Genomic DNA, 12,071 nt, shown 5'->3' with positions numbered 1-12,071 from the left:
GATCTTTTATTAGTACATATTTAATCTTGAAGGGGATGGTCCAATAGAACCCCCACTAATTTATATTAAAAAAAAAAGACTAGAAGCTCATCAAGATCCTTAACAACAATATTAACAACACGTGACATAGCAATGCAAACCCCCTTCTTAAACCCTAAGTCATAAAGCCTAAAGAAAATCAAATATAGCATAACGTGTGCATTTGTCAGAAACTTTAGCCTACAGTGCACATTCTCCTTTTGTCTACACCCATAGAGTTAAAATGTACAATTTTCCATTAACAAGATATAAGAACTTCTTCATAATTCTCTCAAGAAAGGGTGTGTTTTGTAGCTTACATCAGCAGCCATAATATCTTAAAATAGCCCCCCAAAAAGCTGTGGTTTGCTGGAAAGCTACGAAGCCTGCTTAATTTAATGTAAAAGGTGGCTTATATAGAGATACATGCAGGGCCTATTTTTTTGTGAACTCAGTAGTGGCAAATTTATATCACATCTTGGAAAATTGTTTTTCAAAATCAACAACTAAATTTTATTATACTGCAAGATGACCTCAACTTCAAGTTGCTAACTGGGTTGTTGAAAATTTGAATTAGCCAAACCAGCATTAACAAAGGCCCGGGAGTGCTACAATCTGCTTCAAATAATCTGAAACTCCTCATCTAACTCAATACATTTTTACAAAGGGTGACACCCTGCAAGTTACAGAGAAAACATCAGAGTGCTTAGCTAACTATTTGTATATAACTGCAAAAAAAGAATTCAACTCTTAAAACACCCAAAGAGTCCATTTAAGCTAGAAACCTAATGCCATACCCACAGAAATGTAGCCAACTACCAGATATCTACAATGTTGGCAAATAGAATAATTCAAAACGATGATGTAGAAATCATTGGTGTGTTACCTTCCATACAAAATATATTGACTTAGTTCCATCCAAAACATTTCTGAGGATTTTCTGCCATTTAAAGACAATTCGTGGTTTCATTCCCTTCCTTCACTTTTTATCATTTGATCCATTGCGGCAAAAAATGGCCATTGTCTTTCACTTGTTTCACCTTCAATAATACTCTGTAAAATAAAAAGCATGATTTGAAGTTAGTTTCTCAGAAAGAAAACAGAAAGAACATAGTAAATTCAATCATTCAAAATAGAAGGCAGGACTTAAAGTTGTGGAAGATTTTCTATCAACATACATGACACATACTGTAGTTTACACAAACTCGTTGAATTATTTTTCTCCTGAAAATGTGGTGTTCATCCCCAAAAACTTAAAGAGCTTCTCAATGGAAGACAAGTTACAAAACAGAAGAAACAAATGATTTATGATCTTTTGTGGGAACTCTAATTACTATTTCCTTAAGCTTCATTATTTATGCAACATCCATTTAAAATCCAAAGAAGTCTGATATTGTTATTCCCATACTGGCTTTGTTTATATTCCAGAAAATAAAGAGATACAGTTATCTACACAAAAAAAGATTGATTGTTTGAAGTGTGGTATGCATAGAGAAATATATGTCATCTACTAGGAGAGCATAGATGTACTTCTGTGCTGAGGATGTGAAGTCCAATGATCACTTGACCATTCCTTTCCTTTTCTCCCTATCTCTTCATATTCAAGGAGTTAATCATTTGTAGATAAAAACAAGTGCAGATTATGTAATGTGTATCTGAGAAACAATGAATAAAAGATATTGACCTGCCTGAAAGTGGATGTAGCCATATTGGTGAATCGCTATAAATCTGCTGTTATGTGTCTTGTTTATTTTCTGATTTTTCAATTCTGTTTCAAATTCATTTTATCTGCTCTTAATTGTTTAATAATTGGTATCAAAGAAATGTTGTTCGATCATTTGGCAAGAGATATTCAAGTTTGAGTGGGAGCAATGTCGTCTGAAGAAGGAAAGATCGAGAGGTTCAATGGCCACAACTATCAATTATGGAAAATGCAAATTAAGGATTATTTATATCAAAAAGATTTGTGGCGGCCATTACATGACAAAACAAAGAAACCAGCAGCTATCTTAGATGAAGATTGGGATATTCTGGAAAGAAAAGCACTAGGAACCATCCAGTTGTGTTATCCCCATCTATAGAATTTAACATATCTAATGCAACAACAGCTAATTTGATGATTATATTGGATAAGTTGTATGAAAAGCCCTCAAAATTGAGTAAGGTATTTCTAATAATGTGGTTGTTTAATGAGAAAAGGGTTGAAGGTAGGTCTATAGCAGACCATTTAAATGAATTTAATACAGTTGCTAGTCAATTATTTTCTGTAAAGTAAAGTTTGATGAAGAGGTTCGGGCTCTATTAATTTGTGTTCTTTGCCAGAAAACTGGAATAGCTTGGTTATGGCAGTAACTTTGTTTCTGGTTCAAATACATTGAAATTTGATGATGTTGGTGGTGTAATTCCAAGTGAGGATATGCAAAGGAAGAGCATGAGTGAGACTCCAACACCAAGTAATGTTTTGAATGTAGAAGACAGGGGAAGATCAAATGAAAGAGGGAAGAGTCCAAGAGATCATGGGAAACCACAAGGAAGATCAAAATCCAAAGGTAAAGATATTGGTTGCTGGTATTGTACCAAGCAAGGCCACATCAAAAAGAATTGCTAGTCTTATAAGAAAACTGAAAATTAGTCAAAATAAGATGAAGCCAATGTAGTATAGAAAGAAGATAGAGGTGTTCTTATTCTAACCACAGAAGAAACTACATCCACTGTTTGGGTACTTGATTCGAGAGCATTGTTTCATGCCACTCCATGCAAGGAGTATTTCAAAAATCTACAAAGCGGTGACTTGGGTAAGGTTTTTCTTGGAAACAATAAATCTTGTGAAATTATTGGCAAAAGGGATATTTTGTTAAAACTAACAAGTGGAAATAGTTGGCTGCTACGGGATGTTAGATATATTTCCCAGCTCAAACAAAATCTAATTTCAGCCGGATGATTGGAATCTCAAGGATGTGAAGTCACTTTTGAATCCAATAGATGAAAAGTAACAAAAGGGGCCTTGATAATTGCTCTGGGCAGCAAATTAGGCACCTTGTATGTAGTAGAGAGTCACACAGAAGTGGGAGTCCATTCCATTCCGACTCTTTCATTTTCTATGCAATCTCTATAATTGTGTGAAGCCTTGGCTACTCAAAAGAGGGCTTTGGAGCAATCTGAGAGCGAGAAGATTCATTCTATGAGCTAGAGAAAAGCCTTCACTGAGGCTTCATATGAGTTGAGCAGTTTAGATGATGTAGCTGATTTAGTCATTGAGGAATTTCTTAGCATGCTGGACCATGATAAAGCCCAACAGCTTCTGGCAGTGACATGGAGTAGATGTAACAAATGAAAAGCACTTTGGAAATGGTTAATGTTGTGGCTGCCAAGGTTGAAGGAGATGCAAATTTGCCAATATCTATATTGAAAGATGAGGGAAGATCTAAAAGTGATCTACCGATTGATTTGGAAGAAACTACAGGTTCTAAAAAAACTACAACTCAGAAAGATAAGTCATTCACACAGAAGATGTGAAAAACCCTGACAACTCCTAGTGTGATGATACTGTTTATGGGAAATATCCCATTTTCTGTAGATGAGGATAGCATGTACCAATTTTTTAAAGGTACTCGAGATTTGTTAGATGTTTGCCTAACTAAGAATGATGATGTTAAAACTATCAGTTTGATCAGTCCCTGTTGACATTCTGTGGGTTTGGAGAATCTTGTGAGACAAGTTGTGGTTGAAGATTTGGGTACAGTTCCTAATTTCAATGCTACTGACAAAGACGGAATCTTGGACATTGATACCTTCATCAATTGGCTGATCCATGACCTCAAGACTAGAAAGATTGGTGGAATCTACCTGCCCAACACTCGGTGGTTGCAGAGTGGGAAAGAGGGATTCAGGATTAAAGATAATAGCTTGCATTCTATCCAGGAGAAGCTGAGCTGGCAGCACCAAGAGACCAAGTATGAGAGGTTTTGTTATAGAATCGAACTTATGATGCAATTGTCAGGCTTTTGGCTAGGGTTGTTTTTACAATTTATGGTTGAATTAGATTTAGATTTGGAGATCTGTGTTTTCTAGGTCCAAATAATAACTTCAGTTCTAATTTGTACCAATGGCTTACAAATGAGAAAGGACGTGACCAATTTGTCATTTTTTGCTCAATCAGACACTAAAGTTTATTGGAATGATGCTAGGCAATTGAAGCCTAAACTAGTATACCATCATACTTTTTGGACTAAAAGCTTTGTTCAGTGGTCATCATTTGGAAGATACTTGGAAACTCTTCAAGAGCATGGAGCAGCTGCTTGGGGAGGTGCTACCACATTTACCAGATTGATACATTTTGCACATACATAGAGGGTTCCTTTAAACATCTTTGATATGGCGACTGTTTAGTCCTTAATGTGAGGTTGGTAAACTCACGGATAAAACAAGGATTTCCCACACGTACCAACTATTCATGTAACAGAACATTCATATATCAAAGCATAAGTAACAACAACAAACAGCTATACCAGAAGAATGATATCTTTATTGAATTCTCAAGAATATGCCAGTACAATACCATCCTTGCCAAGGTTCCATCCAAATCATATATAGACTCGATGGTTGGCCAAGTTGTCAACCGTCACTAACTACCAATTACACCACGGGAACCTCTCGGCGACGCAAACATAAACACCCATCCCAACTACAAACTAACATGAGTTATTGACCCCTAACATCAGCCCCCCTCAAAAAGTAGTCGTCTTCCAGACGACTAAGACAATAGGAGCTGGAATACAAAACAAAAGACTAAGATTGAAAAGGGGAAGGAGGCGTCCTTGTAGTGGTTGAAGAAGAAGGTTGTTGCCCTGTGTGGAGTCTGAGGTTCTTCTCTGCCAGCAATTGTCGTTCTTGTGCCTTCTTCACCATGTGTGCGGCCTCCAACAGTTTTTTGTCTTTTTGCTCCATCTATAAGGTAAGCTCAGCCACTTTTGCTGCCAGTACTTGCACCTCTTTCTTCTGCATGCTGCAACGAGCCTCATAAGTAGTCACCTTCATTTCTAGCTCAACCCTTAGGTTCTTCTCTACTGCGACTAACTGTGCACGCTTCTCCCCTTCCTTCTCCAGTTTTGCTACATACAGCCATTGGGCCTGCTACTCTATCTGGCTCTGTTGCATCTGCAGGTACACATCTCAGAAGGATCCTTCCATACTGTGCAAGGTAGTGCCCAAGGTGCCCACTCCTTCCACCAGTCGCATGCGCGTCCATTCCTGTACCATCTCCGATGTACTACTATTTGGCCACCCTTGCTGCTCGAAGTGGCGTGCAAACTCGTCTACACATCCAAAAGTCATGAAGTGGCATAGTTTCTCAGCGTCGACGGAGTTGACGGCATCCATCTGCCCAATCAACTGTGCCATTCCACATGCTACATCTGAAATCCCTTGAAGCTCCCCAAAGAACAGCTGGAGCGAGCTTGCTAGATCGCTAGGGTCTGGTAGAGTGAGGTGAAGTCCTGCCAGTAGTCCTTCCGGCCCGCTTTCCCCATCATTGCTAATCTTCTGGCTCTGCCCACCACTTCTTGTTGCCTTGTGCTTCTTGTCACCATACATCCTCTCATCTTGGTTTGGGATAGGGGTAGTCTTGTCCTGTGTCTGGTGCGGCCCAATGGCCATGACATGTGGTGCAGGGGAGGAGGGGAGGTGAGGTGTGAGTGCAAACTGCCCCAACCACCCATCCAACGATGCATCTATATCCTCATCTGTCAGTGTCTCCACTACTGCCAACTCCTCCAGACCATCTCCAGTCATCGGCACATCCCCTGACTCATCTTTCTCTGCTGGTACCGTACTAGTACCTGTTGTGCCAGTACCTGAACCTGTCGTACTAGTATCAATTCCCTGTACGACTACCTCTTCTTTCCCTGGTACGACCGTCCCTTGGGATATTCTACTCGGGCTATGTTGTACGGCCTCCTCTGCCACTGTCTGGTCTACCATACTGGTACATTCTGCGGCTTCCAACCCAAGTACAGCTAAGTTGATTTGCGGTAGTGACATCCGCCGTTGTGCTGGTAGTTCTCCTTCATTGATTTTCCGGAACAGCACCCCTACTGGTCGCACGTCTCCAACCAGACTGGCTACTGTAAGTGCTTCCTGTGGTACCAAGTGTACTGAAGAGGATAATTTTGAGGGTGTAAATTTCACCCGCGTGCTCTTCCACTGTGCCTGTAGCCCTCCATGTTGCTCTTCCTCTTCCTCTTCCTGTTGTTACGATTTCGCTTCCCCTTCCTCACCTCCTACCGTGTGGTGCCATACGGAATCCCTCATCGCCACTTTCATGCTCCTCAGTCTCTTTGGCCTCTTACTCAGAATCTTCGGTGCTGCTGTCATCTTCAACCTCTACAGACACGTCCAACTTCCTCCTCTTTGCGGGCTGCGCGGTGTCACCAAGTGTGTCGAGATGGGCATAATAGTACATGGTCGGCTTATTAGGTTCCACCCTTCCACGTGGTTCGAAAGTCCCCCACATTTATGGCGGTACTTGTAGGTGTACGACATCCAAAAATAGGTTGATGGCATGGTGGCACATGAAAAATGTCTTGTGTTTCAGCTTGAGGAAATCATGAATTCTTTCCGCCAAAAGTTGCCCCCAGTTGTACACTTTGCCACACTTAATCCCATTCATTAACCCTATCATCCAGACGGCTATGTTGGATGCACGACTGGCTCTTGTGAGGCGACCTTTTACCAAGTCCATCAACATTCTCCATTCTCCTGGTGCGATAAATGCACGCTTCAAACCCCTACTGTCAGACCAAGCGCTTTTCCATTGCTCTTCTATGAGGTCATCCCTGCATACCAAATCCATCAGCCACTTCTTTTCCTTGGTGAGCTTCTTGGCTGGTTTTGCTGCAGATGCCCCCTTCTCGGGTATACCCAATACCCTCCTGAAATCTTCTGGTTTGAATGAAACTCGTACTGTGCATCCCTGGAACTGAATGATGGAATCCCTTTCTTATCAGTTGTATCCGGATACCATAGTCCGTAGCACCGACTCAAAATCCTTGATGTTGAATGTCGGCATCTGGATGGCATGGTCTACCTGAGTTTTTTTGAGGGAATCCTTTATCACATGGTTAGGGGGAGTTTCCTCCCACCAGGTACGACATTCGCTGCCAGTCACACTCTCAAAGGCTACATTCTCCGCCGTGATTCCCTCTAGATCCTTCTGCAGTTTTGGCCTGATTTTGGCCTTCTTGTTGCTGCTGGCTGGATCTGTAGCTATCATGGTTGCACTGCAACTACTTTGCCTTGCTTTCCTATCTTTGTCCCGTCCTTGACCGTTATTATAATAGTCTATAAGTGTGCTCCGCCAATTTGTATGGCCCATTGTACTAGTTGTTGCCTCTCCACCATATGGATTGGTCCGTACCCTTCCTTCTCTTAACCGTACAACCTCTTCGACTTTCGTAAACTCTACCCGTTCAATTTTTCGACAAACACTTTCAATTTTTATATGTGCCTGTTTTCTGCGTGTACGGACTTCCCTGTGTCGGCCTTCGTACGGGACCGTACGATATTTGTCTCCCTGTTCGTACGATTCTGCGTCGGCAACCGTAAGCTGCTATACATGCCTCTCAACTCGTCGTATGGTCTGCAATGTACCCCATACGGACGATTATGTTGTGATTGTCGCACGCTGTACTTTGAACTCCGTACGTCGTACAGATTAGTCTGCTAAGATCGGCACAAACCGTATGAGTTAGGTGTGACCGTCGTATGTTGTCTTGTGTTGTTGTTTCTGTAAACCGTACACCGTACAGGGTGTTCCGTTGCACCTTGCTTGCCTCTGCCACGCCCGTACGCACAATCCGTATGTCGTACGGATTAGATGCTTGGCCCTCATGTCCTTCTGTTCAGGCAATCCGTACGCCGTACGGATCAACCACTGGTTCCTTCCACGCCTCCCCGCGCTCGTCCGTACAATCGGTCCGTACGTTATACAAACTTAGTTTCTCCTCTGTGCCTAGCCGTATGAATCCCTGCCTTCTTCCTCCCGATTTCGTCTTGCTGCCAAGTTTGCTTCGATTTCTTCTCTGAGTTGTATACCAATGGGCTTCTTGGGGGTCTTTATAATCACTTGTTTTTGTCAGGGTTAGGGTTAGGCCTAAATGGTTCATTAATTTTATATAAAATAAGTGCCTTTTTATTAAATGCGTTTTTTCCCTACTTCCATCACTTTCGCCTTACACTTTAATTTTTTAATACTTGTTGACCCTGGCCTTTTTCTCCCTTCCATATATTTCCCTTTCCCAACTTTAAATACCCCCTTTCTTAACAATTGTTTTAATTCTTTTATTTGACAACACTTTTTAAATGTAATTCTCCGTACCTTCAGTTTACCAAGGTATCTTGGGGTTAGGTTGCATCGTTTAGATGGCCCTTTGGGATCCACAGGGCAGCTTATTGCTTCTACCAATGCTGTTGAATGATCTTTCTGCCCCTTAGTTTTCTCCTCATTGTTCGGGTACTATATTTCTTCCTTGCTCTTCCCTTGCCACTTGTCTCGACCTCCTTTCGCCTTTTAATTGACCCTTGGTTGGCGTCCTCGTCTCCTCTGCTCCTCTTCATTCTTGAGGGGTCATTCTGGGTCTTCAGCTTTATCTCCGAATCGTGCAACCACATACAGACGTGCGACAGCCTCCTATAGCATTCTTGTGCACAACACGACCCCACGTACTCTAGGTCCCATATCTTGTCAACTTACGGAGCGGGTCCCGCCCCCTTATATCGCCCATCAATGTAGCGACCTTCGTACTGTTGGTAAGATTTTACTCTCTCCGTCAACCTTCGGTGGTCCCACAGGGTTAGGGATCACCCGGTATAATGAATTGGGTCCGGCTTCCGCTTCACCTGGTTGGGAGGCGATGATGAATAAATCTTCTATTTTCAACACCATTTTTAAACAAGAACCCAGGGTTGCCCCGTACTCCTCTAAGTCCAATTCCGCCTCCAGGTTTTCAGGTCCCTCCTCTTTATTTGCACTCTCAACTTTCTTTCGGGCTTCAGCCTCTTCATCGATGTCGTATGCTACGTACCCTTCTCGAGGGCCTTCATACAAGGCCCGCTTCTTCCAATGTCCAGAAATCCGTACCCATACAGTTGGATCCCCAAAATAAGTGTTTGTGAGGTGCTTGTGGGTCCTGGGGACCACAACACCCTCCACCCGTTTTGGCACAACCCGTTCTTCCATGGCTGCAAGAGGCTTTGCCCAATCTTCATCTCTTCGATAGGGCTCTGCTTGTATCACCGGGTCTTCATCGACTTCCTTGCTCTGGCCAATGGTCCAGTCCCCTTTTGTAGCATACCCCAGCATGTTAATCCCGATCACAGGTTTGTTCCCTTCTTTGTAGACTTTTAGTTTTGAACCATTCACTGGGTCCTTGATTGGATTGTTATCCAGAGTAGATAGCTTCACCGCCCCATTCTTGTCGACCTCTTTGATCTTATAGGGTCCGAGCCAACGAACTTTAAACTTCCTCGGTCGGAGTTCGTTTTGGCCGTTATACTTCAAAACCAACTGCCTCGGCCGGAAGTTGACCCGCCGTAGGTGCTTGTCATGCCAACACTTCCTCCGTTGCCCATTGTGCCATTATTCTTCGTTCGTCCAATTTCATCAGGCTGTCAAGCCTTGCACTCACGCTTTCTTCATCACCGAGTCTATTATCCACCGCCACCTGGAGGCTAGGTACGGTAAACTCAGCTGGTACCATTGCCTCCTACCCGTACATGAGCTGGAACGGGGTATGCCCCGTGGTGACCTTGTAGGTTGTGCGGTAGGCCCACAGTACGGCTAGTAGCCTTTCCTCCCAGTCTTCCTACTCCACCCCGCACGATTTGTTAATTATTGACACCAACACCTTGTTGGTTGCTTCCGTCTGTCCGTTAGCTCAAGGGTAGTACAAACTAGAGAGATTGTGACAGATTTTGAACTCTACAGTCATGGTAAAGATTACTTGGTTGACAAAGTGCACTCCCCTATCACTGGTGATTTGAAGGGGTATCCCATACCTCGTGATGATCTATTCATACAAGAACCGTGCTGTACTTAGAGCCGTGTTATCTGGCAAGGCCCTTGCTTATGCCCACTTGGTGAGGTATTCCGTAGCTACTACAATATGTTTGCACCTGTGCATGTTACTCGGCTTCAAGGGTCCTACAAAGTCCAAACCCCACCGTTCGAATAGCTCCTGTGGCTGCGAGGGAAAGAGGGGCATGAAGTCCCGCTTGAGTGGTTTTCCTACACGTTGGCAAGTGTCACACCCAACCATCCACTCCCGGGCGTCAATGTGTAGAGTTGGCCACCACAGACCAGCCAGAAGTACTTTCCTGGCAGTTGCATCTAGTCCCATGTGTCCGCCTGCTAACTAGTCATGTGCTTCCTTCAACACACTGTGGATTTCCTCCTCCATAACACATCTCCTCGGGATTTGGTCAAGGCCCATCTTATATAACAGGCCATTGAATAGCTGGAAAGTCTTACTCTTCAGTGCCAGCTTCCGCCGTTCCCCCGGGGGCATCTCCTTTGGGAATGTGGAAGTAGAGAGGTACTGGCCGATCTTCTCGTACCACGATGGTAGTACTGCAATCTGGAACAAGTGTGCATCTGGGAAGTCCTCGTTCACCCCTTCGACCGGTTCTCCTGATCTGATCCTTGATAGTTGGTTGGCTATCACATGGGACTTGCCTGGCCGTACAATAATGGTGAAGGTAAACTCTTGCAGGAGTAGTAGCCATCTACTTACCCGACCCTGAATAATTGGTTTATTTACCAGATACATTAGTGCCTGATGGTCCATGTAAAACGTGAACGGAGTTGCCAACAGGTAGTGGCGAAACTTTTGTACCAACATACACCATCCCGAGTGCCTCCCTCTCCGTTTTGCTGGAGTTTTGTTCAGCCCTTGACAAAAGTCGGCTGGCGAAGAAAACGAAATGGTCTAGTCCTTGTGTCCCTACTTGTGCGAGGGTGGCACCAATCGCGAAGTTGGAGGCATAGACGTGTACGTGAAACTCCTTATTCCAATCCGGGTACACCAGTATTGGTGCACTTACCAGTCAATCTTTCGATTCCTTGAAGGCTTCTTCCTGCTCCATACCCCATACGAACGACTCTCCCTTCTTTGTCAGCTTATCTAGGGGCCAGGAGACTTGTGCAAAGCCTTTGATAAATCTCCGGTAGTAACCAACATGGCCCAAGAATGACTTCACCCCTGTCACATTCGTTGGATTCTCCATGTTGACAATCACTCCTATCTTATTTGGGTCTATCTTCAGACCTTCTTTATAGACAATGTGGCCGAGAAGCTTCCCTTGCCATACCATAAACCTGCACTTCCTTGGGTTAAGAGCTAGTCTAGCTTTCTGGCACCTCTCCATACATTCTCCGAGTGCCTTTAGATGGGTGTCCTGATCACTAAAAATCGAACAGTCATCCAAGAATGCCCTGAAATTTCCTACGAACATTTTGTCAAAAATGTGAAATTATTCTCTAGAAGGTTGCCAGTGCATTACATAGCCCGAAGGGCATGCGATTGTAGGCGTGCACCCCCTCCACCACGAATGTGGACTTTAGCTTATCTTCTTCCGCAATACTTATCTGATTGCATCCCGAAAACCCATCCAAAAATGTGTATATCTCATGCCCAACTACTTCTTCCAGAATGCTGTTAGTGAATGGGATTGGGAATGGATCTTTGATTGTTGCTGCGTTTAGGTACCTGAAGTCCACGCATATCCTTATCTAATTAGCTTACTTCTTGAGAGAAGTGACTACTGGGGAAACCCAGTCGTTGGTTTCCACTTTGAATATGATCCCAACCTCCAACATTTTGTTGATTTCCTCATTCACCTTGGCCGTGTAGTTCTTGTTCATCCTGTACGGTCTCCTCCGTACGGGTTGGTCTCTTGGTACGAGGGTTATGCGATGTACGCACAATTCCGGTGGCACCCCCTTCAAGTCCTTGTAGGTCCAGGCAAAGACGTCCTTGTATTCTAGAAATATCCTGAAA

The 12,071-nt window shown here is 43.5% G+C and overlaps 1 protein-coding gene across 2 annotated transcripts in view; it reads right to left on the bottom strand.

The window, feature by feature from the left end:
- Positions 1 to 254: 254 nt before the first annotated feature.
- LOC131074113 (ribonuclease J) overlaps positions 255 to 12,071 on the bottom strand; it is a 301,289-nt gene continuing 289,472 nt past the window's right edge. For both annotated transcript variants that reach the window (XM_058010661.2, XM_058010662.2), the window contains exons 19-20: positions 905 to 1,071; positions 255 to 694 (exon numbers count right to left, since the gene is read on the bottom strand). In XM_058010661.2, coding sequence (XP_057866644.2) covers positions 985 to 1,071 — 87 coding nt within the window. In that variant the 3' untranslated portion in view covers positions 255 to 694; positions 905 to 984. The remainder of the gene's footprint in view (positions 695 to 904; positions 1,072 to 12,071) is intronic.

The sequence above is a fragment of the Cryptomeria japonica genome, chromosome 4 (genome assembly GCF_030272615.1).
Source record: "Cryptomeria japonica chromosome 4, Sugi_1.0, whole genome shotgun sequence".
Taxonomy (NCBI): Eukaryota; Viridiplantae; Streptophyta; class Pinopsida; order Cupressales; family Cupressaceae; genus Cryptomeria; species Cryptomeria japonica.
Note: the sequence above shows the minus strand (reverse complement) of the source record. Positions and strands in the feature narration are given on the sequence as shown.